Source organism: Balaenoptera acutorostrata, chromosome 17 (genome assembly GCF_949987535.1).
Source record: "Balaenoptera acutorostrata chromosome 17, mBalAcu1.1, whole genome shotgun sequence".
In the NCBI taxonomy this organism is placed as follows: Eukaryota; Metazoa; Chordata; class Mammalia; order Artiodactyla; family Balaenopteridae; genus Balaenoptera; species Balaenoptera acutorostrata.
In genome coordinates, this window is record NC_080080.1 from 8,672,295 (window position 1) to 8,700,180 (window position 27,886).

At 47.5% G+C, this 27,886-nt stretch overlaps 1 protein-coding gene across 1 annotated transcript in view; it reads right to left on the minus strand.

The window, feature by feature from the left end:
- TG (thyroglobulin) overlaps positions 1-27,886 on the minus strand; it is a 244,560-nt gene that overhangs the window by 212,324 nt on the left and 4,350 nt on the right. The window contains exons 6-16 of the mRNA XM_057532421.1: positions 22,420-22,526; positions 21,807-21,950; positions 21,437-21,622; positions 15,462-16,562; positions 14,233-14,820; positions 9,215-9,454; positions 6,608-6,745; positions 5,933-6,010; positions 5,266-5,378; positions 3,140-3,242; positions 1,841-2,041 (exon numbers count right to left, since the gene is read on the minus strand). Coding sequence (XP_057388404.1) covers positions 1,841-2,041; positions 3,140-3,242; positions 5,266-5,378; positions 5,933-6,010; positions 6,608-6,745; positions 9,215-9,454; positions 14,233-14,820; positions 15,462-16,562; positions 21,437-21,622; positions 21,807-21,950; positions 22,420-22,526 — 2,999 coding nt within the window. The remainder of the gene's footprint in view (positions 1-1,840; positions 2,042-3,139; positions 3,243-5,265; positions 5,379-5,932; positions 6,011-6,607; positions 6,746-9,214; positions 9,455-14,232; positions 14,821-15,461; positions 16,563-21,436; positions 21,623-21,806; positions 21,951-22,419; positions 22,527-27,886) is intronic.

Consider the following 27,886-nt stretch of genomic DNA (forward strand, 5'->3'; position numbering starts at 1 on the left):
CCTAAGTCCTATAGCAGCAAGTGGGGAGCCAGGCCTGGCCCTGGAGGCTGCCCTCTGAGCCACCAGGCGGAGCTGTTTACAGAGACTATTTGAATTAATCTTAACGATGACTCTAAGAAATAGCTACGATTCCCCATGCCCATTTCACAGATTGGGAACCTGTGGTCCAGAGAGGTTAAGGGACTAGCCCAAGGTCACCCTGCAAGGGAGGTGGCAGAGCTGACACTCAGGTCTGTCTGTCTGGCCCCTACGTCTGCCCTTTCTCCACCACGCCCTGCAGGAGGTCAGCAGGAAGGGGCTTCGTTAGTGCTGGCTGTTCCATTTGCCAGCTGTGCGGCTTTCAACATATTAACGAGCTTCTGTGAGTCCCAGTTTTGCCATCTGTATAATGGGGAGTAGGACTGTTCTATTTACCTGCCTCGCTGGGAGGCAAAAATGGGATGAGTAATGTGAAAAGCACATTTTAACAGGTAAATGTCTGCACAGGTGAGTTATTATCGTGGAATCCTGCAAGGCCAAGCCGCATGCAGTCCTCCCAGACCCCGGAAGGGCTGTGCTTCCGGACCTGTTCCTGCAGGAGACACCTCAGGCTGTTTCCTGGGTCCCGGACAGTGCAGACCACTCTTAGACGCCCCGCAAGTTCAATGTGCATGGCGTCCGACCCTAAGGCTGCCATGTCACTTCTCTCGGCAGCATCTGGCAGGGAGCGCTACTCATAAATACCCATCGAGCACCTACCATGTTCCCTGCGTGATGGAAGCTGCTGAGGCCCTTGAAGCAGGCCCCATACAGAGAGGGGGAGTTGGGGGCTTGGGAGAAAAGGCATGTGGTGAGAGCCGTGGGCACACGCCACAGGTTAGGGGCAGGTGAGGAAATGGACAGAAGGGGACAGAGCCCCACAAAGAGAGCAGGTGACTCTTCCTTCCCACCCTTCCTTTGAAGAGACCCCTTGTCTCTTTACAATATAAATATAAATTTACAAATATAAAAATTCTCTTTACGCATAGAAATCACTAGACCTAATTAAATATGTCCGCAGTTCCAAAATGTTGCTTATAGACTGCAAAAGTTAAAAATAAGGCAATGAAACAGTAAGGACAGCAAAAGAAAGGCAATTGCAATAAAATTAGTATTTAGTGCAATATTCCTCAACCCTGCCAGACCCAACATCCCAATTTGTAATAAATATTTTGCAATGTCTTCATTTACTGTTCTGAAACGGAAGTCACAGATAATGTAACCTACCTGTGCCCATAAATTTTAGCATGACTGCAATGTCCTGTGACTTGAGCATATAGGAGGAATGAAAGGTAAGTAATTGATAATTAAATATTTTAATAAGTAATAATGTATTTCAATAGTGTAATATATATTCATAAGAGATATGTTTCAATATCTGATATCCAAATGATTTTTAAACTAGAAATAAAAACAAACAGATCAACACCTCCAAGGATTCCTAAAGCTCCCTGGCTGGGATGGACCCACCCACACTGAGATCCTGCTGTCTGTACCCTCCTCCCCACTCGAGGCTGGGGAGACCAAGAGCCGGCACCCCTCAGCAGGCCAGCGCCTGAGCTTTGTGAGGCGCCGGCTCAGGAGATCCCCGCACGGGCTCTCCTTGGTTTGAGCCCCAGGGCTGGGCATTGGTAGGAAGTAGACACAGTTTCAGCATCACGGGAATCAACTGCGACCACATCCCTCTTGCGGTTCCCTTGTCTCCCTTCCTGCCCCCACTGTCCTGGCACCTTTGGAGTCCCCCCAACCCCAGCCGGGACAAAGGGAGAGATGAGCAGGACCCCACCAGCCCAGGGAGCCCCTCTGCGGCATCACCACTTACTCTCACAGGCCGGCTGGCTCCCAGCCACGCGGGTCCCAGGCACCTCCTCTCCGCTGCCCAGGACACACCAGCAGCTGCCCTGGGCCGGGTCGCATTGCACTGGGGAGAAGCCTCCATCCTCCACCGTGCAGGCTGGGGCATAGCCAGGGCTGGCTCTCCTGGAGGGAACTCCACTCTGGAGCACTTCACAGAGGCTCGGGCCTTGATGCAAAGACAAGCCACATGGGCTCTTTGCCCGTGAAGCTGCCATAGCCCTTGTCACCACCCACCACCGACTGCCACCTGCCTGCAGGGCCTCAGGGTCTGGGGCTGCCTCCCCACTGGGGTGTTGAACTAGGACAGGGCAAAGCCTGGGCCTCGCTCAGGTCTGTACTCCCCTATCTGCTCCATACACACACACACACACACACACACACACACACACACACACACACACACACACACACACACCCTGCCTGTCCTCAAGGAGCTTAGAGTCTTAAAGGATATCTAACAAGTAAGTGAGCAACCACAGTTCGGATGATAAGGGCGACAACAGGAGATGTGCAGGGCAGTTTAGGAGTCCATAGGAAGGTAGTGAACTCAGCCGTGGAAGGGAGAGGCCTGCAAAGGCTTCCTGGAGGGACCTATGGGTGGGCTGAGTAAGACTTAGCCAGCTGGTTGGGGAGGGGTGGGAGGTTTGCAGAGGCTGAACCAGAACACGTGAAGGCCCCGGGGGAAGGGAGTGCCTGCCTGCTTGAAAAGTCTGACTACAGTTTATTATACCTGGATCTTGATGCTGAGATGGAGAAACAAGGGAAGCAAAAGAAGATACAGGAGCCAGGCACACAGGGGCCCATGAGCCACAGCAAAGAGCCTGGCCCTAAGGACCACGGGGAGTGTCGATGGGTTCCAGGCAGAGGAGGGACATAAACACATCTGCACTTTAGGGACATCGTCTTGACCTCACCGTGGAAACCAGATGGTGGAGCCAGGCTGGAGCCTGTGGTAGCATCGGTGCTGCACAGCTGGTCCCCCACGAAAACACCAGTGCCCACTTTAATAGGGACCAGCGCTGGTTTGCGCCTCTAGTTACGAAGCGCAGCCCCAATCCCTGCTGTGTGTATTTCTCCCAAGAACCCACTGAAGTGGAGGAATATCGCCCCTATTTCATAGGTGAGGAAACTGAGGCACAGTGAGGTTAGAGGCTTGCGCAGCTCTGCAAGTGGCCGAGCTGGGACGTGAAGCCCCAGCTCCTGGGGCTCCACACCCGGTGCTCATGGGTGGGGCAGGGGGTAATGGGCGAGGAGCCGTACTCACACTGGGCACTGCCGTTTGTGCCAGGCGGTGTGCCCTCTCCTGAGGCCGGGTCCACACACCAGGTGCTGGCCTCTGACACCTGCAGCCTGGCAAACTCTCCTGTCTGAGACAAAGCCGAGGTCGTGTCACCAAGGGAAGGTGATTTTGTAGCTGATAGGTTGGTAGCCAGATGTCAAGAATGTTCCTTCAGAACTACTGGGGATGGCTTCTCCAAATGGAGGGGGAAGGGGGGAGGTGCTGTCCTCTTCCAGACCCTTTATATGCATTATTTGAGCTGGTTATAACAACCCCATGAGACAAGAACCACAGTTAACCCATTTTAGGGCGGGGGAAACTGAGGCTCACTCAGAGAGGGAAAGTGACAGAACAACATCCCATAGGTTGGGGAAAGGCAGACCCGGGCTGGGCCTAAACCCGTCCAGCCCCAAAGCCCAGCCACTCTTTTGAAATAATGCCCCCCATTCCAGAAATGATTTTCAACAAGCATCCCTCGGAGAAAGGGAGTCTGTAACACCTATAACAGGGAATAAAGAAAAGGTAAAAGGCAGCCACCCAAACCCTGACCGGGGCCCCTGTCTCCTCGGCCTGTCCCAGGGCCAGCTGGGGGATGCTGGGAAAGCTCCTTCGCTTCACTGGGGAGAGTTTCCTCATCTAAAAAAGAAGGAGGTGGGACTAGATGGACCCTTGAGCGTGTTCCTTCTCAGAACCCTTGATGGAAGAAAACACCATCTCTCCGGAGTGTGTGTAACAGCAGGTGTCGGGGGGAGGGCAGCTCCTCCAGGCCTCCTGGCCATCACTGGAGGCTCCCTTGAGCTTTCCTCGGGCACCTGTTCGTGTTATACTCTGCTGTGCCACGTTCACAGACAAGAAACGACCATCATAACAACGCCCGACATTTACAGAGAACATAACCAGGAGCCCCCCCCCACTCCCCGGGGGTGTCATTCAGTCCCTGGGAGGTAGGGACCCCACTGTCCTCATTCTACTCAGAGAGGCCCAGAGAAATCAGGTGATGCACCCCTGGGCGCACGGCTTTTTAGCTACACAGGTAAGAGTCAAAGCCAAGCAAAGGTTTGAGAAAATATGGGATAAAGACTTAAAATTGAGAACACTTCAGCCATTAACATGACTTTTCTTCGGGAGTTGGGTCCAAGGCATAGCCATCCAGTTTGGGCAGTGGACGTCTTGGGTCCTGTTTCCTGGCACCTGGGTCCTCCAGGAGACAGGCTGGGAAACCACATGATCAGAGGTTCTCTGGGACCTGCTCTGAACCCCTTTTCCCTCCGTCAGAGCTGTGGTTTCTGCCTCTCCTTCTCCATGGGTGAACTCGCCACCCCGGATGATGGAGCAGACTCTCATTCCAGCGGTAGGGGGCTGTCAGCCAAAATAAAAGATTAAATTTCTCTACAAAACTCCATCATAATTGGGGTCCATGTTTACAGCACCAAACAATAATAATAATGAGGAACAATAATAAGGAAACTTTTGCTCAGTAATTTGCAGTTTCACTAACCTCTACACTGCTGATTTCATCTGATTTTCTTGGAGCCCCTTGGAGCCTAGCAGAGTGGGTGGCGGTGTTCCTATCACCCCTACTTCAGGGAAAGGGGCCTGAGGCACAGAGATTTCCATCATTTGGCACCTAAGTGGTTGATTCCAGCAAGAAGCCTTTCTCTAAGAGCTTTCACATCAGTCACTGCACTAAATCATGACAACCATCCAGGGAGCTGCGGAGGGAAATATATTACGTCCCCCATTTATGTTGAGAAGCTGAAATGTGATGAGCATGGTGACGTGGCAAATGGCCTCAGAAACTGTATATGTGTAGATTATTTTTCAAAGAGTTTTCATTAAAGATATTTCCTTAGGGCCTCAAAACAATCCTAGCACTAGGGAAGATTAAAATGTGGCCTGATCTTAGGATAAAACAAAGTACAGAGAAGCACAGAGAAGGTAAGTAAATTACCCAAGTTCACACAGCTAGGGTCGGCCAGGGCTGGGACAAAAACCCAGGTCTAGAACTCCTGTGAGTTTTCAACTAAAAGAAATTTATTGAAAACTAGAAAAACCCCCTCCAGGAAGTTCTAGTTTCCCTCTCAAACCTTCCTGGGCCTTCAGAGGCTTACCTCTAAGCAGGTTGGGATGAACAGGTCTTTTGGAGATGGTTTTCCTTGGGAACCAGCCTGTTTCCAACTGGAAAGCAGCGCCCTGGCTCGAGACTTCTCACAGCTGGTGGGGCCTGGCGGGGAGAGAGGGGAGCTCTTAACAGACTGGCCATGGGTGCCAAGGAAGGGTGGGGAGCCCAGGCTGGCCCGAGTGTCAGAGCCGTGCATCTGGGCGGATGGAGGTGCCTTATACATAGAGCTGGAACCTCAGAGAAAAGCAGGCTGAGATTCAGGGACAAAGACCCACATGGGACGTATCATCTCTGAGCTGTAATGTGAGCGCTTGATTGCACGGGTCCAAACTCAGGAGAGAGGCTGGACCATAGACCAGACGTGAGGTGGCCGCTGAAACTACAGAAGTGGCAGAAACTGCGCAGGGAGCAGGTGCAGCGGGAGACCTGGGGCCCCCTCTCCCCCGCAGCTGCCTCTCTCCACCTGGGAAACGAGGAGCACCGATTAGGAAGGGCCAAGCCCAGGGAGAGTCTTCCAGGCCTGGGGACTGGGGGAGGTGTGGTCCGGCTGCCCTCAGGGGCTCGTCTGAAGGGTTGGCCCACGGAGCCTCCCCAGGCTGGGAGCGGGCACCCCCCACTAGAGCGCCCACCGCCCGGGTCGGGGGGGCTCCTCTTACACTGCGGGATCTGAGCGGAGCGGGCAGCCAGCGAGGTAGGGACGTACTCTCCCTTCCCGTCCACACACCAGCAGTGCCCTGGAAAAGAGCCACAGCCAGAGTTCAGGAAGCGCCCTGAGGGACCTGCCCCGAGTGTCCCGCAATACACGCTACTATATATAAAACAGATGACTGATAAGGACCTACTGTACAGCACAGGGAACTCTATTCAGTACTCTGTAATGGCCTATAGGGGAAAAGAATCTAAACAAGAGTGGATAGACGTATATGTATAACTGATTCACTTTGCTGTACACCTGAAACTAATACAACATTGTAAATCAGCTGTACTCCAATAAAAATTCTTTTAAAATTTTAAAAACTTTCCTTCTTTGCATGCATAGCAGTGCCAATAAGGTCCCTCACCCATCCTCCCGTCTGTCTGCCCTCCCCAACACTGTCCACAATCACAGGCCTCAACACCCAGAAACCTCAGCAAGCACCCACGTGACCTTTGGGCTGGTAGAAGGCCACTGCTCCCATTGTACAGATGGGACAACCAGAGGCCAGAGAAACTAAACGACTTGCCCCCAGCCGCCAAACAGGGGCCTAGAGTCCAGCTCACTTGCCCCCCAGGGCCGGCTCTTTCCTCTAAGTGGTGTCGCTTGGCCTCCCCAGGGCGCCCGCCCCCCTCACCAGTCGCGGCGTGGCACTGCACGGGCTCCCAACTTCCGAATGCGTCACACTGGGGCACGTAGGGGCTGGACCGCAGAGGGGTGGATGCCCGTGGGGATTTGCCCAGGTGGGCACGGAGTCTCTGGTAGAAGTCAAAGGCTGGAGTCAGGAGAGAGGAGCAGAGATGTGAGTGCCTGACTGGCAAAGCCCGGGCCGCGTGGGCTCCATCCTGAGAACAGCCACACAGACCCTGTTTCAACATAGACAGCCTTTCTATTTATGTGACAAACACTTCCACCCAAAATAGGTTCACTGAGCAGTGGGTAGGCGCTCACCAGATTGCCCATTAAAACTAAAAATGTAAAAAGAAACAAAAACCTAAAATGTCAGCTGATGGGAATTCCCTGGTGGTCCAGTGGTTAGGACTCTGTACTTCCACTGCAGGGTGCGCGGATTTGATCCCTGGTGGGGGAACTAAGATCTCGCAAGCCGCAAAGCGCGGCCAAAAAAAAAAGAAAAGAAAAGTGCCGGCTGAAGTTTGAAGGAATGGAATCACTGTTCCTCCTTCTTCAGGAATTCTCATTCAGAGCTGATGAGGTCAACACAGTGTCTTCAGGCACATGAGACAGCAGTGGTCACTGGTGACATTTATCACCCGTTGACTCTGTGCCAGGCACAGCTGCGTGGCAGCTACCTTTCCTCCTGCGCCCACCCCTCCCCTTCACGAGGCGCTGGGACACTGCTACCAGGTTCTGATGGTCAAAGACACTTTGTGGCCCTCAGTCTCTTTCTGTGCTGGGCCTTCGACCCCCATACTCTCCAGGACGTGGAGGTCTGCGCACCAAGAGCTTCCTCTCCTCTGCAACAGTAGACGTGCCTCTTCTCATCTGGAGGGATGCCAAGGAAAGTGACCAACCCTGGTCCTTCTCTACAGACACCTCCTTTTTTCCCAGTGATGCCAGACATGCAAAATCAGAGCCAGTGGCTTGGTGGAGGGGCGCTTCCTTAGCCTGACTCCTGAGGAACATGCCATCGTACCATTCAGCGAATAAATCCCTATGGTGCCAACCGTTCTCTCTTCCCTTCCTCTAAATTTCCCCCCCTAACCAATGTGGTCACAACTCAAGGGGCATCAGTCCCTCCCCCTCTCTTTGATTACATCATACCCTGACCATGCACAAAATTTTAAAAAACTGGTTTCCTGCCAAAAGCAGAATCTCCAAGTCTCTAAGGAACAGAGAAAGAAAGTACCTGGGCATGAGGGGAGGGAAGGAAGGAGAAGAGAAAAAAAGAGGAGGAAAGAATCAAGGACGGTTAAGCAACATTTTCCAGGTTCCCACTATCTGTTGAGTGCTGTGCCAGGCCCCAGGATATAAAGAATAAGACGGGTGCCTTGTCCTCCAAAAGAGATGGCTGGTGAGGGAGAGAAGCAGGAAACAAAGATGGCTCTTGGGAGACTCTCACATGTGGTTAGGGAAATAAAGACATGCGAAACCCAGTGTCAAGGTGGCAGCAGACATGCCAGGAACGTGAAAACAGGGAGGCTCCAGCCTGCGGGCGTGGGCGCTCTTCATCTCAGTACAGATGTTGTGAGGGGAGCACTGCTTTGCTGTTTTGTGACCCAAGCCCAGAGAACCCCTGACAGGGAATCGGCTAAGTTGACAAGGGGCTGGGAACTCGGGTATGCTGGGAGATAGACGAATGGGTTCTCCCTGCCAAGTTGGTGCGGGGTCAGCGAGAGGACTGCAGGGACATGGGACCCTGCTGCCAGAGCAGGCTGCAGGTGCTGGAGGACGAGATGAGGCCCTGGGATGAGACCAATCCAGGCTCCGAGCCTGGCCATACCAGGGAGCAGGGGCATGGGACAGAGGCCCGGGGGCCAAACCACCAGCATCGCATCCAGGCTCTGCTAGTTATTAACTGGGTGAACTTGGGCATGTGACCTAACCTCTGTTTCCACATTTGAAAAGAATCAAAGATGGTGATTATAGCATCATTCTCATGGAGCTGTTGGAGGATCAAATGCAAAGATCTGGTAATCTGCTTAGCACAGGAAGTGCCTGGCCAGAGGCACATTTCAACTAATGTTGAGTTGTTATTAGGCCAGAGCAGTGTCGGTCCTCTGAGCATATTTCTGTTATATGCAGGTACTAAGTTGTGCCTTTTGGAATTACTACCTGCATTAGATTCGCTCACATGAGGAAGGTGCCTCACCCCAGAAGTTCCTCAGTTAGGAGGGTTCCTCTCCTTTCCCCCTTGGAGGGGTGTTCCTGAATCCTTGGAAATGGAGGGAAGCCTCAGAACAGGCCATGAGGGGAGTAGGAGCATTTGGGGCTCACACGTTTGAACCTTTTAACAAGAATGCTTGGCTTCCAGGTGGGCGGCAGGCACCATCTGCAATACAAAATGTGAAGTCCTGCCCCCAAGGGGCTCTGCTGGAGGATTGGGGGACGTCTTGGAGAGGTGGGCAAACTTCCAGCTTTGGCTGGGATCACAAAAAGCCTTTGTCTTTTCCGGAACCCATGGGCCCAGGGAAACCACAGTCCTGAAGATGACTGAAGAGGAACTAATTCAAGCTCTTGCTTCCCCCAAAGAAGGAACAAGAAACCAGAAGCATGGGGCACTCACTGGACAGAGCTGCCAATCGAATGGCATAATCACTCCCGCTCAGAAACTTCTCCAAGAAAGTCTCCCGGGACGGGGAGAGGCGAGGAAGGGCCAGCTCCTCATCCATCAGCCGGATTCCTTTGGCCGCTAGGAAACTCTCTCCCAGAGGGAACCGAGAACTGTTGGAAGCCATGACGATCTCTTCTGCTTCCTTAATGAACTGCAGGACACGAAGCTTCACTTCCTCACAAGAGCCAGGACCTAGGGGAGTAAAGACATCACAGATGGATTCATCCACCTCGTGTTGCTCCCTTTGACCCCTTTGAACTATGTGAGCATGTAGACGCACACACACACACACACACACACACTCACACACATATTTCTGCCTCAGCTGTTTCCTTCACCTCAGCTCTTTCCACAACCTGAAATGTTCTTTCTGTTTTGTATCCACAATTGCATTCACTCAACATTATGGAGTATCTATTTTGTAAGATTAGTAGTAGTTAATGTTTATTTCATGCCAGGCATTGTACTATGAACAATTACACAAACAATTTAATTTAATTTATTAAATTAAAACAGCCCAATATGATGTTATTATTATCTGTGTGTTACAGATGACAAACTGAGTCATGGAGAAGTCATATAACTTTAAACAAGCTCCTAGCTGGCAAATAGTTGCTTCAGAATGCCAATCTAGTCAGTATGCCTCTAGAACCAGTGATGTTCACCAGCTGCCTCAAATGGAAGGATGGACAGATGGATGGATTGACGGATAATACATGGATAAATGGGGGAATGGATGGATGGATGGATGAGTGGATGGATGGGTGGATGGATGAGTGGATGGATGGATGGATGGATGGATGGACGGATGGATGTATAGACCATAGATGGGGGAACGGATGGATAAATGGGGGAATGGATGAAAGGATGGATGAGTGGATGGATGGGTGGATATCAAAAGTTGAAAGGAGGCATTGTAATTTAGTAGAGGGTTATTCTTGTGAAAAGGAAAGAGCATGACTCTCAGAGACCTCTGGGTTCAAATGTCAGCATGATCACTTATCAGCTGTGTAATAATGTGCTTAACTTTTCTGAGCTTCAGTCTTGTGATCTGTGAAATGGGGATAATCAGGGAATCTACCCCATAGGGTTTTTGTAATTATTCTATGAGTGTGGCAGCTGAAGTGGTTGGCACATGTCTGGTACATGTTGTCCTTGAAATTGTGACTACTATAAAAAGCCACCCAGCCATATTTATTTCAATCAATCACACTGAATTCAACAGTGAATGTGTTCCGTAGATTCTTTTGAGAGCACAGGATTACCAGAAACTCTTGACATCTGGGATTTGAAGACATTGATTTCTGTGGATGTTCTTGATCAAAAAATCTATTCTCTCAATCCCATGGATTTGGAATACCTGAAGCAAAAGTTCACATTCAAAAGTCTATGCTTACTGCTCATGTCTTTCAGAATAGAACGAAGATTCCATAACTGGACACTTAAGACCTTTGAAAATCTGGCCCCAATTTACCCTTAGTCTCTCCTTCTATCATTCCCTCCTAAGTAGCCTGCCCCCCTTCCTACCACCTTTCTCCACCCATCCCCAACAAAGCAGACCCTTTCACAGTCTCCCTGGCTCGGCACATCTATTTCCTCTGTCAGGAAGGGCTGGGCAAACATCCCTCACGATCCAGAAGCTGATGCCATGCAAACTGTCCCCAACTCCCCATTCGGTGAGTAGCCCCATTCTCTGGGCATCCTCCATCGTGTCTTCTGTGTTCACACTTCTGTTCTATCATTTCAGTTTATTACCCGATGACAAGTCAGTTTCCCACACTAGTCTCTGAGCCCCTGGAGGACAGACACCATAACTTTCTCATGATTGTTACCCCATCACACGGCACAGTGCACACAGTAGGTGGTCCATAAATGCGCATGAAGTGAAGAAAGCAAATTGCAAACAGGCCAGAGATGGCAATATGGACAGGACATGACATCATATCCCTAGAGGCAGGAGCCATCATCCCCGCATGTGTGTAGTAAGTTACTGGTCACCTCCTTACTTACTGTCAGTTGTATTAATCCAGTTAGTTGAGGACTTTCTATGTACTGGACCTAGCACTTTCCATCTATTATCTGCTATAATTCTCACACCAACACTTTTGAAGTAGTTATCTGTCATAACCCAGATTTTACAGATGAAACTAAGACTAAGAGGAACGACCTTCCTCTAGCTCACAAAGTAGGAGGTAACAGAACCCGGATTCAAGATGCCTAGAGCTCTGTCTTCTAGGTCCATCCTTCTCAAACTTTAGGGAGCATTAGATCCACCTGGGGATCTTGCAGAAATGCAGATTTTGATTAAGCAGGTGGGGTCCGAGATTCTGAATTTCTAACAAGTTCCCAAAGTGGTGCTGGTGCTGCTCGACTCCACTTTGAGCATCAGGGCTCTGAACCAATGGCCACCAAGCCCTTCTGATAATACGCCCCCATCAACGAAAGAGTTTGAACATGCACCCGCAAAACATGTGCATTTCTTTATTTATAAAGCATATGTATGTACCAGTATAATAATGTGCTGGGTACAGTTTTCTCAGCTGTTTCAGCTGTCAACAATTAATGGCAAAAACAAAAACAGAAATTTAAAAGGAAGAGATAAAATACTAAATATAAATGGAAGTTCTAATACTTCCTTCCCAGTGGATTATTCTATACACCCGGGTGGTCTACTCTACACAACCTCTCGTTACTCAATGAAAGAGATGGTATATTCTGAGGCCAGCTCCAACGCTTTGGTGAATAACGTCTCAAAGTGAATAAGACTAGCTACTGAATTTACTAGGTGCTTTTGGTATCAGCAACTCAGGCCCCAAAAATTAGATCCAAAGAGGACCAAATTCAGTCTTAAATCATCTAAAATTATAGGAATGTCCCCGTGTAGGAGACCTGACCATTGGTCCATAGAATCTCAAAAAATAAATGAGACTTCTTATATAACAGTCATGCTGACATCTGTGTGTAGACTTTGAAGGTCAGCCCATTGCTAGGACTTGACATGTTAAAGGAGAATCCTAGTAGTGGGTCTCCAGGCTGTTCAAGATGCCCAGGGCATTACCGTTCTCATCACATATTCCTATCACCCAAAACCCACTTCTGCTAAAGCCTAAACTTTGGCTAATGTCAAAATAGTGACACTAATTCAAAAAAATACATGCACTCCAGTATTCATAGCAGCATTATTTACAATTGCCAAGATATGGAAGCCACCTAAGTGTCCATAAACAGATGAATGGATAAAGAAGACACCTAAGTGTCCGTAAACAGATGAATGGATAAAGAAGATGTAATGTATATATATATATATATACACACACACACACACACACACACACACACACGCACACACAATGGAATACTACTCAGCCATAAAAAAAGAATAAAGTTTTGCCATTTGCAGCAACATGGAGGGACTTGGAGGGCATTATGCTAACTGAAATAAGTCAGACTGAGAAAGACAAATACTGTATGATATCACTTATATGTAGAATCTAAAAAATACAACAAGCTAGTGAATATAACAAAAAAAGAAGCAGACTCACAGATACAGAGAACAAACTAGTGGTTACCAGTGAGAGTGGAGGGTCAATATAGGGATGGGAGAGTGGGAGCTGCAAACTACTGAGTATAAGATAGGCTCAAGGATGAATTGTACAACATGGGGAATATAGCCAATATTCTGTAGTAACTGTAAATGGACCGTAACCTTTAAAAACTGTATAAATTCTTTAAAATTTTTAAATAAAAAAATTAAAATTAAAAAAATAGTCTGATTAATTTTAAAAATAGCCAGAAAGTTCTGGACAATGTTGAACATTGCAAAGGATGAATTGAGAGAGTTTATTGGACTTAAACAGCTATAATATTACCTGTAAAATTAGCAACTGCTGGTTAGTGAGATTCTGCTTTGGTAATACCAGTGTTGAATCTGTCTGGTTGCTCTTTCAAACTGATGGCATGGCTATTTGGTGGTAAGCATTTTAGTTTAAGACACAAAGTCAGCTTCCTTCTGTTTATGCCATACACCATAGCTTTGTTATAAGTCTTCTGCCACAAAGCTGAACTCACAGACCTCCTTCAGCAGCTCTTCAATTAGCCCTTGAATTAACCCCCCTCAAGTATTGATAAATAAAGGCACTTTGAAGACAGAAGCTCTTCCTGAGGTCCAGAGCACCTAGCAGTGTCCTTATAAGTAACAAAACCATCATAATATGTGCTGGTTAACCAAACGATGCACCTAACTTATGACAGATTACTAAAGCATTCGCCATACAGAGCAAGAGCCAGGTCATATTCACTTTACAGCCTTCATTGGGCTAAGATAATGCTTTGCACACAGAAGACATCCAGTTAAAATTTGAGGCATTGATTTAAATAATCGATTATATGAAAATTTAAAAATGAATTACATTAACTTTGCCGATGCCTGACTGTGTAGATGTAGGGAAATCACTTCCCTTCTATGAGCCTCGGTGTTATGGACTGAATGTTCGGGTCCTCCCCAAAGGGATGTGCTAAAGCCCTAATCCCCAGTGGGATGGTATTTGGAGGTGGGACCTCTGGAAGGTGATTAGTTTTAGGTGAGGTCGTGAGGGTGGGGCCCTCATGATGGGATTAGTGTCTTAAAAAATGAAGAGACCAAAGCTTTCTCTCTCTCTGCCACCGTGAATACACAGCAAGAAGGTGGCCTTCTGCAAGCCAGGGAGACGGCTCTCACCAGGAACCGAGTCTGCCAGCACCTTGACCTTCCACCCTCCAGAATTGAGAGAAACAAATGTCTGTTGGTTAAGCCCCTCAGTCTGCTACTCTGTTATAGCCTCCTGAGCTGACCAATACACTCAGTTTTCTCAACCATATGTTGAAGGGATGTACCTGGCCTTCTCTAAACTCCATTCCAGCTTTGACAATACACTCCCACCAGACACCCTTTTTAAAAAACCACAAATTCAGGTCTTCGTGGTTTAACTCACATGCTGGGACCTTGCTGGGCTCGGTCCGGGTTCCCTCCAGCTTTTGACCAGCCTCATCCACACACCAGCAGCTCCGGAGGTCGAAGTGGGCCAGTGGAGTGCTAAAGTCTGAGTAGGACCCTGGGTATCGGCTGAGCTGGCCATTTAGGATCTGCCAGAAGAGGTAGGGCTCCAGAAGGATGTTCCCTCCGGGCTGGGTCAGGTTCCCTTCCAACACTGCCAGTGGGACATCTTGGACTGAAGAGTATCTTGCCAGCCCTGGGAAGATGTCTTGTTGGCCAGCCTCATACAGACTTTGAATAAAGAGACGGAAGCTTCTGGAAGCCACTTCTCTGTAGCTCCTGATCTTCATTAGCAGCTCTGCAGGGGTCAGCTCCTGGCCACCACTGTTCTGAGCTCGCCACTGTTCATACCACTCGAAGGCCTGCTCGGGGGGCCCGTCACATTGCACGCGCCTCCACTGCCCACTGGCACCGCACTGCGGGATATAGATGCTGGAGAGGGTGGGCGGCATGCTGGGATTAGAGACCAGGGCCCGCAGCGTCCCAAGGAAGGCGTGCTCAGCCTGTAACTGACAGGGTGTGGGGCCTGGGGAGGAACAAAGCACAGGTACGTCAGGCTAAGAAGCTTAATAAGCCCCGAAGACCAGGATGGAAGACCTTAACTGTCCAAACTCCAACTAACCCCTTATACAACCATAGAGACGCCATCAACCTTAAATTTGTAAATATCATCCAGAAAGAGAACACCCCCATCACTGAACCAACACGGTTGAGACCAGCTGTTGTCAGCACGGCAGACGCGTATGTGGCAGTTCCTTAAGGCCAAATAAATCTCCCTATTTACTCCTTAGAATGGTGAACACTATCAAGACTTTTCTGGACAATTTTTAAATCAGCTAGCATAATATTTAAAATGGATAAACAACAAGGACCTACTGTATAGCACAGGGAGTTCTGCCCAATATGATGTAACAACCTAAATGGGAAAAGAATTTGAAAAAGAATAGATACATGTATATGTATAACTGAATCACTTTGCTGAACACCTGAAACTATCACAACATTGTTAATCAACTATACTCCCATATCAAATTAAAAGTTAAAAAAAAAATCAGCCAGCGTATTTTGCCATAACAGAAGTTGGGGCTTTAGCTACGACTGTAATGCACTGTGTCAGGACCCCAGGGGAGAATCAGACTCTGCAGACTGAATACCCAACAGACTTACATTGCTTGGGTTCTCCAAGTTCACTTCGAGTTCCGGGAATAGGCTGACCCTCGGCGTCCACACAGTAACACTCTGAGTTGAAGCACTGGACGGGGAGGAAGTGCCCCTCACTGGTACAAGAAGGGACAAACAGGCTGGACCCTGCAGGCTGGCTACCCAAGAGGCTTTGCATGCGCATCCTTTGCTTTTCACACTCTGTGGGGCACTTCGGTTGTCCACCTCTGACCCTGGAGCCAGCAAGTTCTTGGCCCCGGGCATCCACGCACCAGCACTCTCCAGCAAAGCACTGGACCTCCTTGTAGCTCCCTTCTACAGTACATGATGGGACAAAAAGGCTGCCAGGTGTCTGCCCACAGCCCTGGGAGCTAAGCACCATTTCCATCACGTCACCTAAATCCTTTGCTTTGTCCTCTGGCACAGAAATAGCATGCTGCAAGAAGAGAAGGAATTCTGGAAGCTCCAGGAGGGAAGAAAGGAATTTCAGGGCATTTTGATTCTCTTGTAAGTTGATTTCAAAGCCAAAGCTGCCCACAACTGGCTTATTCATAGCAACACCCATCTTCAAGGCTTCAGGGGCTTCCGTGGCAGGATTTGAATTCAGTCCCACGGAGAAGGGCTTGGCCGGATCTGCTAGTGCCTGTCCATTTTGGAAGCCTGGGAGACCAAGTTGCTGGAAAAAGCGGCTGAAATTAAACGTACCTCTTGGGCCCAGGGCTCCAGACAAGTTAAACTGGACGACATTCTCCAAAAATCTCCCTCCAAAGAGGTTTTGCTGGAGTCGCTTTGGGTTGGTGGTGAACTGCAGGGCGAGACGGGCCAGCTCTCGGGAGGGAAGAATCCCTCTGATGGCTTCTTTGAGGAGACTTTCTAGGGCAGGAAACCGTGTATCATGCCCTTGTACCATTGGGTGGAGAATCCCAGAATCCACAAAGAGCTCCTTGATCGAGGAGGGGCAGGATGAGGCAAATCTGGTGACTCTCTGAGAGCCCGGTCCTTCCTCGGGAGCCAAGAACAAGTCGTGCCGGCTAAAGTAGCCCGAGGGCCCAAAGCGGAGTCTGGAAAAGGCCCGCCGCCTCTCAGAGGGACAGGACTGGTCTTCAGCTGCAGGAGAAATGCAAACAGAGATGCAAACAGAGAAATGGTTTTACTATCACCAGTAACCCTGACACAAGGCCTCAGATCTTTCTGGTAATGAGATGAAAAAAGTCAGTCAAGGACCGAATTCATACCTCTTGCTTCTCTGTATCTTTTTATTAACATTTTTTTCCTTTCCCCCTGAGCAGAACCCGTGGCCCCCATCTTGGGGAGTAAGGACTCCAGTTGACTTGACTTTCTCTCCTAGATTTCAGTAGAGGGTGACCTCCCCCTCAGGCTGGGCTCAGAGACACCAGCTCACTTTCTGGAACCCTGACCACACATTCACCACCATGAATGATGTCTCCCCACCAGGTGTCCTGCCTCGCCCAATATTCAAGTCCACCCGGAACCTCAGAATGTGGTCTCACTTGGAATGAGCATCTCTGCAGATGTCATTAGTTAAGATGAGGTCATACTGGATGAGGGTGGGCCCTAAATCCACTGACTGATGTCCTTAAAAAATGCCATGTTACAGAGGAGATACACGGGGAAGAAAAACACATGAAGATGGATGCAGAGACAAGAGTGATGCAGCTATAAGCCAATGAATGCCAATGATTGCCAGCAAACATCAGAAGCTAGGAAGGGGCAAGGAAGGAGTCTACTCTGGAGCCTTCCGAGGGAGCGCGGCCCTGCTGACACCTTGATTTCAGACTTTTGGCCTGCAGGACTGTGAGAGAATAAATGTCTGTTATTTTAAGCCACCCAGTTTGTGGTCATTTCTTACAGCCCCCCCCTAGGAAACTACTATACCAACAAATTCCTATTTGTTTTTAATGAAATGTTGTTTTCCAGTATTCTCCTACTGGAATTCTTAATGGCCTTTAATGCTTCATTATATGCTCTTCGTGTGGCTTCCAATTCCTCCTTGTGGGTCATTTCGTCTAGGCTAACTAGTTTGTAGTCTGTTTGAGGATAAGAACCATACTTTAAGTGCTATTGATATTTCCCATAATTAGAAATATTTTCCTATGTTTCAACATATTGATACAGTATTTAGGAATTATGATATTTCCCATAATATAATACAATAATGCCCACTCAGCAAATACACTTAGCACATTCTCCCAGGCTTCTTGACCTTTCCTTGAAATTATTAATTAAATAGTATTAACTCAGTCAACTCAATACATGCGTGGTCAGGTCATTCTATCCGAATATCCTAAGTTGACTGTCATCCAATCTGAATATCCTAAGTTGACTGTCATCCCATTCAGAGAAAAGATTTTAAATTCAAACTCCGATTGTCTCAGTCACATAGGTGGACGGGAGAATGCTCCATTTTTCTCCATAAAACCGTAAACCTTAGAAGGCCTTTGCAACCCACCCACCTGCAACTTTTCCAAATAATTCTTTTCCCTCAGTTCACATGGGTGCCAAAAAGGAAGTCAGCCAATTTTCCTCTGTAACCAGGCAATAGAGAAAGAGCTGGAACTTGCGGTCAGAGAGAGTGAGAAAGACTGGCAACATCTGAACACACAACACATCCGTCCACGAGGCCGCAGCTTCCTCTAATGGATATTACAGCAAGGTACGGAAGAAATCAAGTTCACGGCTCGGCTTACTCTCTTTCCAAATTAAGAGCATATCCTGTCCATTCATTTGTTATGCAGAGTTACCAAGGCAAAAAAAAAAAAAGAAAATTCAGATATTCGTTCCATGTGGCATTTGTTTCCATGGAAACAGGACTGATACACCAGAGGGAAAAAGTAAAAAAAAATATAAGATCCATGCATTTGGAAGTACTTTTGGTTTTAACTTGGAAGAACGCAGTTCTTCATTTTCACCTGGAAATTGGAGGGCACAATATTCTTTGGGTTTTAACAGAACCAAAGTGTAATTGTAAAACTACCTTCAAGGCAGAGCTTCAGAATGTCCTTTTTCTACATCCTCACACTTAGCAGATAGGATGGTACCCAATACTGTGCCAAGAACTCAAAATGTTAGGTTGGAGAAATCAAATGGTTTACCGGGAAGTATTGAAAGAACATTAACACATGTCTATTTTGAGCCTCTAAAAAGACTGTACTCCTCCTTCACTGTTTCAAATCTTGCCAGGCCATCCAGCTCACCTAAATTGGAAGCCTGCACGTGCTCCTGGATTCCTCCCCCTCCACTGCTAACACCTTTCAGGGTCTCACTGCAAGGTGGAACGGAGTCTTTTTTTTTTTAAGATTTTCTTTTTTTGATGTGGACCATTTTTAACGTCTTTATTGAATTTGTTACAATATTGCTTCTGTTTTATGTTTTGGTTTTTTGGCCACGAGGCATGTGGGATCTTAGCTCCCCAACCAGGGATCGAACCCACACCCCCTGCATTGGAAGGCGAAGTCCTAACCAGTGGACTGCCAGGGAAGCCCCTGGAACGGAGTCTTACTGGGATGCCTGGTGACATGTCTCATGTCCACACCCTCTTCCACAGCCCGCTGCTTCTACTTCAGTATTGCTTCCCATCCTGGGCTGAATAGTCTCCCCAGAACTCATGTCCTTCCTGGAACCTCAGATGTGATCTTCTTTCGAAACAGGGTCATTGTAGATGTAATGAGTTAAGATGGGGTCCTACTGGAGTAGGCTCTACTACTCTAGAGGGCTCTTAATTATAGGATTAAGTGGGCTCTTAATCCTATACAACTAGTGTCGTTACAAGAAGAGGAGACGAGACACAGAGGGAGACAGCCATGTGACAACAGAGGCAGAGTGTGGAGTTATGCAGTCACGAGCCAAGGAACACCAAAGATTGTTGGCATAAAGAAGAATGAAACAATGCCATTTGCAGCAACATGGATGGACCTAGAGATTATCATACTGAGTGAAGTAAGTCAGACAGAGAAAGACAAATATCATATGATATTGCTTATATGTGGAATCTAAAACAAGGGTACAAATGAACTTACCTACAAAACGGAAATAGAGTCACAGATGTAGAAAACAAACTTATGGTTACCAGGGGGTAAGGGTGGGGAGGGATAAATTGGGAGATTGGGATTGACATATACACACTACTATATATAAAATAGATAACTAACAAGGACCTACTGTATAGCACAGGGAGCTCTACTCAATAGTCTGTAATGGCCTATATGGGAAAAGAATCTAAGAAAGAGTGGATATATGTATATGTATAACTGATTCACTTTGCTGTACACCTGAAACTAACACAGCATTGTAAATCAACTATACTCCAATAAAAATTTTTTAAAAATAAAATAAAACAATTACGTTTCTGTCTAAAAACACAAAGATTGCTGGCGACTAACACAAGCCAGGAAGAGGCAAGGAAGGATTCTCTCCTGAAGCCTTGAGAGCGAGCATGGCCCTGCTGACACCTTGATTTTAGACTTCTAGCCTTTAGAACTGTGCAAGAATATATTTCTGTTGTTCTAAGCCACTCAGTTTGTGGTCATCTGTTAGAGCCACCCCAGGAAAGTAACACAGGCCCCTTATCTCTCTTCAGGACACTGCAATGACCTTCAAACGCCCCACTACCTGCAGCTTGATGCTCCTGTACAATCTGTCCTCCAAAATGCCTGGGCTGTCTTCCCTATACACAAACCCCACATAGCACTCTCCAGCTTAAAAACCCTCAACAGTTCCTCTGACCCTCCAGGATGAAGCCCCCAAGCCTTTGCTTTGCTATGAAAGACCTTACTACCCCTGCCTTTTAGAGTTCCCCACCCCAAACATACTCCAACATGTTTTTTCTCTATCCTTCTCGCGGATTCACTGTTCATTAGCTCACCAACGCCTATTACAGATCTTCCTCGACGGTGGTGGGGTGACATCCTGATAAACCCATCGTAAGCTGAAAATATCATGAAGTCGAAAATGCATTGAATACCCAACATTGTAGCTTAGCCTCGCCTACTTTAAATGTGCTCAGAACACTTACATTAGTGTACAGTTGGGTAAAATCATCTTAACATGAAGCCCATTTTATAATAAAGTGCTGAATATCTCATGTAAGTATTTGTTTTTTTGGGCCTCACCACGACGCTTGCAGGATCTTGGTTCCCCGACCAGGATTTGAACATGGGCCCCGGCAGTGAAAGTGCCAAGTCCTTACCACTAGACGGCCAGGGAATTCCCTCATGTAATTTATTGAATACTGTACTGAAAGGGAAAGACAGCATAGCTGTCTGGGTACAGAATGGTCATAAGTGTATGGGTTACAATCGAGTGGCTGATGGGGAGCTACGGCTCGCTGCCGCTGCCCAGCATCACGAGAAAGTTTCATACCGCATATCTCTAGGCCGGGAAATGATCGAGATTCAAAGCACTGTTTCTACTGAATGTGTATCATTTTCGCACCATTGTAAAGTCAAAAAATTGTAAGTCAAACCATCATAAGTCGGGACCCTTTTGTATTTATGTCCTTATAATTTTGCTTCTCCTGCTCTTTGTAGAGAGAACGACTCTCTTTATTTTCCTCCTTCAGGAAACATCTTTATTTTAGAAGACGCTCATCAAGTGTCACCTCTTCCATGAAGCCTTCCTGGATGTTTCCTTGTCATACATGCTGCAAGATAGGATTGACCCGGTTCTGCTCTGTGCTCCTTCAGCTATCAGCACACACTTCTCTCATGGCACGTGTACACTTAATTCTTCTTCTACTATTCTCTGAGCTCCCTGAGGAAGCAACCATGCCTGACGCAGGACGAGAAATGTACTGGAAATTAATGATGATAAACGGGTTTGCATCATGTTGAACCTGAAGGGCCCGTGGGGGCACCCTCAGGAGGCAATGGAATTAATGGGTTATGAAGAGGTCCGTCTGGAGAGACACTTAAAGTCACACGACCTGATGAGAACAAGGGGGGAGGCCTGGAGAGGACACCCACCACAGGACGGAGGCTCCCCTTGACGCCGCGTCCCCTGGATCTCCCGTCCCCGGGCGTCCACACACCAGCACGGCCCGTCCCTCTGGCACTGTACCGCCTGGTACTCCCCATCTGGGCGGCAGCTCGGAGCGCAGGGGTGACCGAAGCTGGTGGCTGTAAACCGCTCCACTTCACATTTCGTGGGGCCTACGAGAGATCCGCGTGGTAAAGGAAAGGACAGTTGGTGTGTTTACAGCACGCATTCTGGATGCTGGTGAGATTGTTTCAATCCCCGCACCCACTTTGCTGGGACAGAGACTGAAGCAACTTGAAACCCGAGTGGTTTTCTCCTAGCAGAAACGCACACATCTGCCGTGGGCTTAGTACTCACATCGGAATCTGCCAGAGGTGACCAGCTGCACTGCTAGGAACCGTCTCTGCAGTATTCGGTACAGGGTGGTCTCAGTGAAGGTGGAAGCAAGGTCCAGGCCAGCAAAAACAGTGTCGTAAATCTCATCGAGTAGCAGCTCCAAACCTGAGCCAAGACAGCAAGCGTTTGGAGGGAGGGGTTCACTCAGACAGGAGGCCCTGACCTCGCCGTGTAAACAGATATGAAGAGGCCAGAGCCTCCACTGGCATCATTGTGCTTTGGGTCTGAACAAGGCTTTAATGGTTTTCAAAGTCAGGGCGGCTATGTACGGTTGCACAGTTTGTTCACAGCACAAGGGAGCACAGCTGAGAGAGTGAGAGATTGCAGTCCATCCCAGGCTCTACCTGCCAAGCTTGGAGCTGCGTCTGCGCAGGGGCGGGGGGGGGTGGGGGCCGGGCTCCTCTTTCCAGTGTGTGCAAAGGCGCCCGCGTGGACCAGCAGCAGCTGTGTTTACAGGGCCGCCCTTGAAAGTCTGCGAGGGCCACGCCCGCCTCCATATCCAGGGCAGCCCAGCCGCTATTTCTGGTTTACAGGGAGTGACATTTAGGCTCTCGGGTCTGGCGAATGCGCTTACCTGTCTCAGCCAGTTCCCGCCCTTGGCTGTCTACGCAGTGACAATACCCAGACACCTCTGGAAACCTTCTGCGAAAGGAACTGAAGGTCACAAATGCATCTGGGAACCTAAGAGACAATGGGATTCACGATCACCATTTCATAAAAAGCAAGTCATCATGAGCTCTTCCTGTAGAAATAAATTAACGTGGCCTCATTTCATCTGGGGAAAAGAAATGTCTGCTTCTTTATTTCATGCCATTTGCTCCAGGCTTCCTGCCGTAAATGTATTTTTTTTTCCTAAATTGGTTGTCCTTGGCCAGAGCGAGGCTGGACCTGTGAAAATAAAGCTGTGCTTGGCTGTCATCTACTAATTAGCGTTTTTCTCACTCGTGGCATTTGACCAATTTATGCCCAAGCGTGTGTCTCATAGGACCAGGCAGAAAACAGTTAATGAGCATTGCATTAACAAGTTCCTTTACTAGAATATAACCCTAGAGACTAAGGGCCAAGTGTGCTTTACAGACATATGGTACACATTGTAGATGATCTCATTTGGGGAGATCAGACGACTTCAGATCCCTTTACAACTTTTCAAGAGCTTGAAAAGAAGCCAAATTCCACGATAGGAAATTCTTATGTAGGCCATTTCCCAGTCCCATAGTTGAAAAAAACACCAAATCAATGTGACATCACTAACAAGGACTACACATCCCTTGCCATAAATTGAGGAAAAGGATGCCTAAATCCTGCCTGACCCGGCAATTGCTAAAGGGAGCTAATTGGCTGGACTCCCCATCCTGGAAGTAATATGAAGCCCAGGTGAGTGACGTAAAGCTGTATCAGGAGTTCTTCCCACGTGCAATGACATAGCAACCAGAGAGGATTTGTTCATCTTTATGCAACATTGAGAGATTTATTTTATGCCCTATATAGCAAGTCTATGAAACCAAGTATAGTATGTTTCTACCTACATCTGGAAATATATCCCCAACCAATAAGTTAGCAGAAAAGCAGCTTTCTGCACAGATAGGTCTATTGCTGTGTAATATATTCTAGCAAAATGTTGAAAACAACCTTAATGTCCAAAGATATGAAAATTAAAAGTAAATTATAGTAAACCCCCTAAACAAATGCATGCATAATATTATGTAAAAAGGGTAGAATACAAAATGGCATGTACATACACTACAATTGCTCCTATGCAAATGAACCAGTATTGGAAGGGAATATATTTGCAGGAACTGCTCAGAGCCTGAACACAGGGTGCACGAGTATTAGTTAATTTGAATGGAAATGAATGCACAAAGCAAGACCTATGAACGCACTGTAGAATTATGGATTTTTTTCCATGTTGTTGGTCTATGACTGTGTGTATGTGAGTTAAATTAAAAGAATGTTACACTAAGTGAGTTGAATAAAAGAAACTAAAAACTCACTTGGCCCAGTTGCTCCCACTGACAGGAGGTATAGGACAGAAGTTCATTCATTGGAACCTGGGACAATTCAATTACAAAAGTGCTAATAATAGTAGCATAATCACTTCCATTTATTGAACACTAATTTGTAGAAGACAACCTGCAAAATGTTTAATATATGTTGACTCATTTAATTCATTTAACCCTCCTAAAAGGCAGGTGGTATTTTTTTCATGCCCATTTTAGAGGTTAAAAAAGTGAGGTATATTGGCCATGGGTCTTGAACCAGTGGTGGGAACGGGGTTTCAAATCCAGGGCTTTACCACCACGTGATCTCTGCTAATGGTGTTATGCAGTGTGTTTGGCTGTACCCTATTCCTGCCCCATATCCTGAGAGGCAGTCCTCTGTTTTGACACTCTTCTTTCTAGCCGGACACTGAGCTTTTCTTGGCATCTAATAGACAGTGATGGGTCACTCAGCTGGCCCGGAGTTCTGAAGCCCATTCCAGCATGAGGCACAGGAAGTTTAAATCACTCCAGTCCCACATTCCACCAATTCAACCCAGAGACCCACCTCAACCTTCAACTAATGGAAAAGGATGCTTTCTTTGGATTTCATCAGGATGATAATAAAAGAGTCCTCAAGAAGGAAAATTGTAGTGGAGGGGAAAATGATGGTGTTTCTGCTTTTATGTTCAGATTGTGGCCAACATAGAGTTAGAGAAATCACAAATGAGGCTCTGTGCAATACAAAATGTCAGCCCCTGCCAGGCGTCCGCTCCTGCCCACCTGCAGTGTAGGATTCGTGCCCCTGGACCCGGGGAGCCAACAGCCCCTACTCAGTCAGATGCTCCAACCCTCTCCCAGACAGCCCCTCCAGACATCTCGCCATTGATGAAGACTAGCCGAGCCCTCCTCAAAGTCGAGCGCTGTGACTCCCACAATGCTTGGGGCACTGCAGACACTGCAGAGGGTCCTGTCAGGGTAACAGGTTGTGAGTCATGAGGATGTCTCCACACACAGTCGCTCACACGTGCAGGGAACGAGGCCCGTTTACCACATGTTATGACGCATCTGCTCCTTCTCCCTGGATCACCTGTATAGCATGGGTTGCCAAGGCATTTGAAGAAGTGTGAATGAGCTCAGTCACTAAGGACAAGAGCTGATAAAGAAACCGGCTGACTGAATTTAATTCGGGTCACTAAAGCCTTGATAATGGCATCGGATCTTAAGCCCTTTACTACAATCTGCTTAGCCAGAATACGCTTCCCTAGTTAGTGGTTAGGTAAGGGCGATGAGAAAGATGGGGGAAGGGTCAGAAGGACCAGCAAAGCTCACTCCATCATGTCACCCCATCATGACATGTTTTTTTGGTCACCGGCCAAACAGGTGTAGTTAACAGCTGCCTTTTTCAAGAGGCAAAAGGACCTGCCTTAAATGGGCAAATGCTGTGGCCAAGTTCAAGTGTAAATCATCACCCAGCACATCAAGAACCCACAACAAACAGGTTGGCAAATGAGGCTTCCAGGCTCCCGGTGGCCCCATGGAAATAGGTCAACTGCCTTACGCCACTTCTCCATGTGAATTTCCCATAGAAATCGCCTCAGATTCAATATTCCAAAAGCAAATTTGTGACTTTTCCTTTCCAGACTCTTCCTGTACCATCCATCCAGAAACCAGACCTTGGAGTCCTCCTTAACTTTTCCTCTCCCTCGCCTCCCATGTCTGTTCCTTCACCAAGTTCTGTGGAGTCCACCAAGTCAACATTTGTCCAATCCCACTCCATCTCACCACGGTTCTCTCCATCACCTGCTCTGGTCCAAGTCGACAGCACCTCTCACCTGGACCAGTACGGCAGCCTCCGAACTTGTAGAGTCACCCCCAGGCACCCGTTCTGCTCTTCCCCGACCCCAGTCCGTTCATTTCAAAATCCAAGTCTGATGGTTAATAAGATATACCCAACTCCCACTCAGGCTTAAAATTCTTGATGCAGTATTGGGGACGTACTGAAACTAAAAAATTACTCCTTGTTTATCTGAAATTCAAATATCACTGGCCATCCGGTATTTTTTCAACTGGCGACCCTAGGTGTTACATCTAGACTCTCCACGTAGCCTCCATGGCTCCTGACACTTCGCCCCAGTGGAGTGACTGGGGCTGGCACTGGCCAGGTCTGCTTAACAGAAAATTCCTGAATATGGCTGGGCTTCCAGTAACCAGCCACCTGACCCTTCCCATGACCTTCTTAAAACAGAATTCGCTCAGAGACATGCTTGCTTACATGAAAGAAAGGCTCCCATTTCAAGGGTGAACTTTTTTTGTTCCGTAACAATAGACGCTTAGTCCTGAATGTTTGCCTTTAACTCGACTGCCCTCTGGTGGAAGCAGCTATGCATTGTGCCTCAAGCTGGCACCTGCAAGAAGTTCTTTGATGACTGTAGGTCTACTGTATGCAAGGCTCTGTGCTCTATGCTGTGGGGAACAGAGATGAACTGAGGTTTTGTGGGATGGTAAAAGGAGACAGACAGCTCTGGAACCCACCAATTGTGCTTCCTAGGCTAGGGTCCTCAACTTCTGTGCTTCAGAGTCCCTACTGTGTGCCAGAGACCATCAATTCCAATTATTTTTGTAAATACTGAAGTAAATGGAAGGATCTCAAATTCCCTGTATATAGTGAACATCCAGTTGAACTTGAACTGAGCACACGTAGGTTTGCATCAATGAGCATCAGTAAATCAGGCTGTTTGGAGATTCCTATGTGCACACGGGCAGGCCTTGTGGGGCGGGGAGGGGAATGTAACCTACATTTGCTGAATGTAACCTACATTTGCTGAAGCTGGTGATCTGTAAGGAATCTGTAAGGATTCCTTACAGATGCATAATAATTTACAATTTTCTCAGTGGTTTTATAGACAAGGGCTCAGCATAGCTTCACCATGACCTAACGAGCCAGTGTTGTCCTTACAGATGAGGACACTGAGGCTCAGAGAAGTAAGTGACCAGGTCACTTTGCCAGCAGTGACAGAGTCAGAATGAGGGTCACAGGGCAAATGCCATGGGGCCAGGCGGGTAATGCAAACAGATGGAGAAGGAGGTGTGTGGCAGCAGGACACGGAGAGACCCAGAGCAGCGGGGGGTGCGTGCTCAGTCCAAAGAAAATCAGCTTCTTGGTGCCAGGCAACAATGCATGTAGCCCTCACCCTTGTTCTTCAGAATCAGGAATCCAGAATTTTGTGTATTATGTGGAACATATAAAATGGCTGATGTTCAACTATTTTTACCTACACAAATGGAAATTTCACAGGATTCTACTTAAAATCCCCCAGTTTTTAAAACACTATGCAGCTCAAGAGAGACTTATCTCTGGACAGTTCTTGGTCACAGGCTTTTATCTGTGACCCCTCCCAGCACATCCCTCTCTCTCATAGGGAAAGAAACTTGTTGTTTTGAAAGCCAGCCACATAAAGGCTCAGGTTCTCCAAGAGAATTCCTATCAGTATTCACAGACTAATATTCTTATTTATTTTCACTCAGAATGTTTCAGTTATATCTGAAGTCTGTGCGAGCCATTTACAGTAATAAAGTAGCCATCTTGAATAACCAGAAGCTATCCAGTTATTTGGGCCAAGATCTATGATGCATCTCCCTTTTTATATTTGTTATTTAAATCTTTAAACTCATTGATAGGTGCAAACATACATGCAATTTATAAAAATGCATAAAAACGGTCCACGTTTTTTATGGAGCCATCTTTTCTCCTTTTCTGCTGGTTCCCTTCTCCACAGCAACCCGACCCTCAAGGCGGCTGTGATAACCACACAGTATGTGCTTGTTCATGTTTTTCTCTGCGCTCACCTAATCCTATACGGACACAAGCATGATCACATGATATGAACATAATATATAATCATATATGCGCTCACCTAATCCTATACGGACACAAGCATGATCACATGATACGAACATAATATATAATCATATATGCGCTCACCTAATCCTATACGGACACAAGCATGATCACATGATACGAACATAATATATAATCATATATGCGCTCACCTAATCCTATAC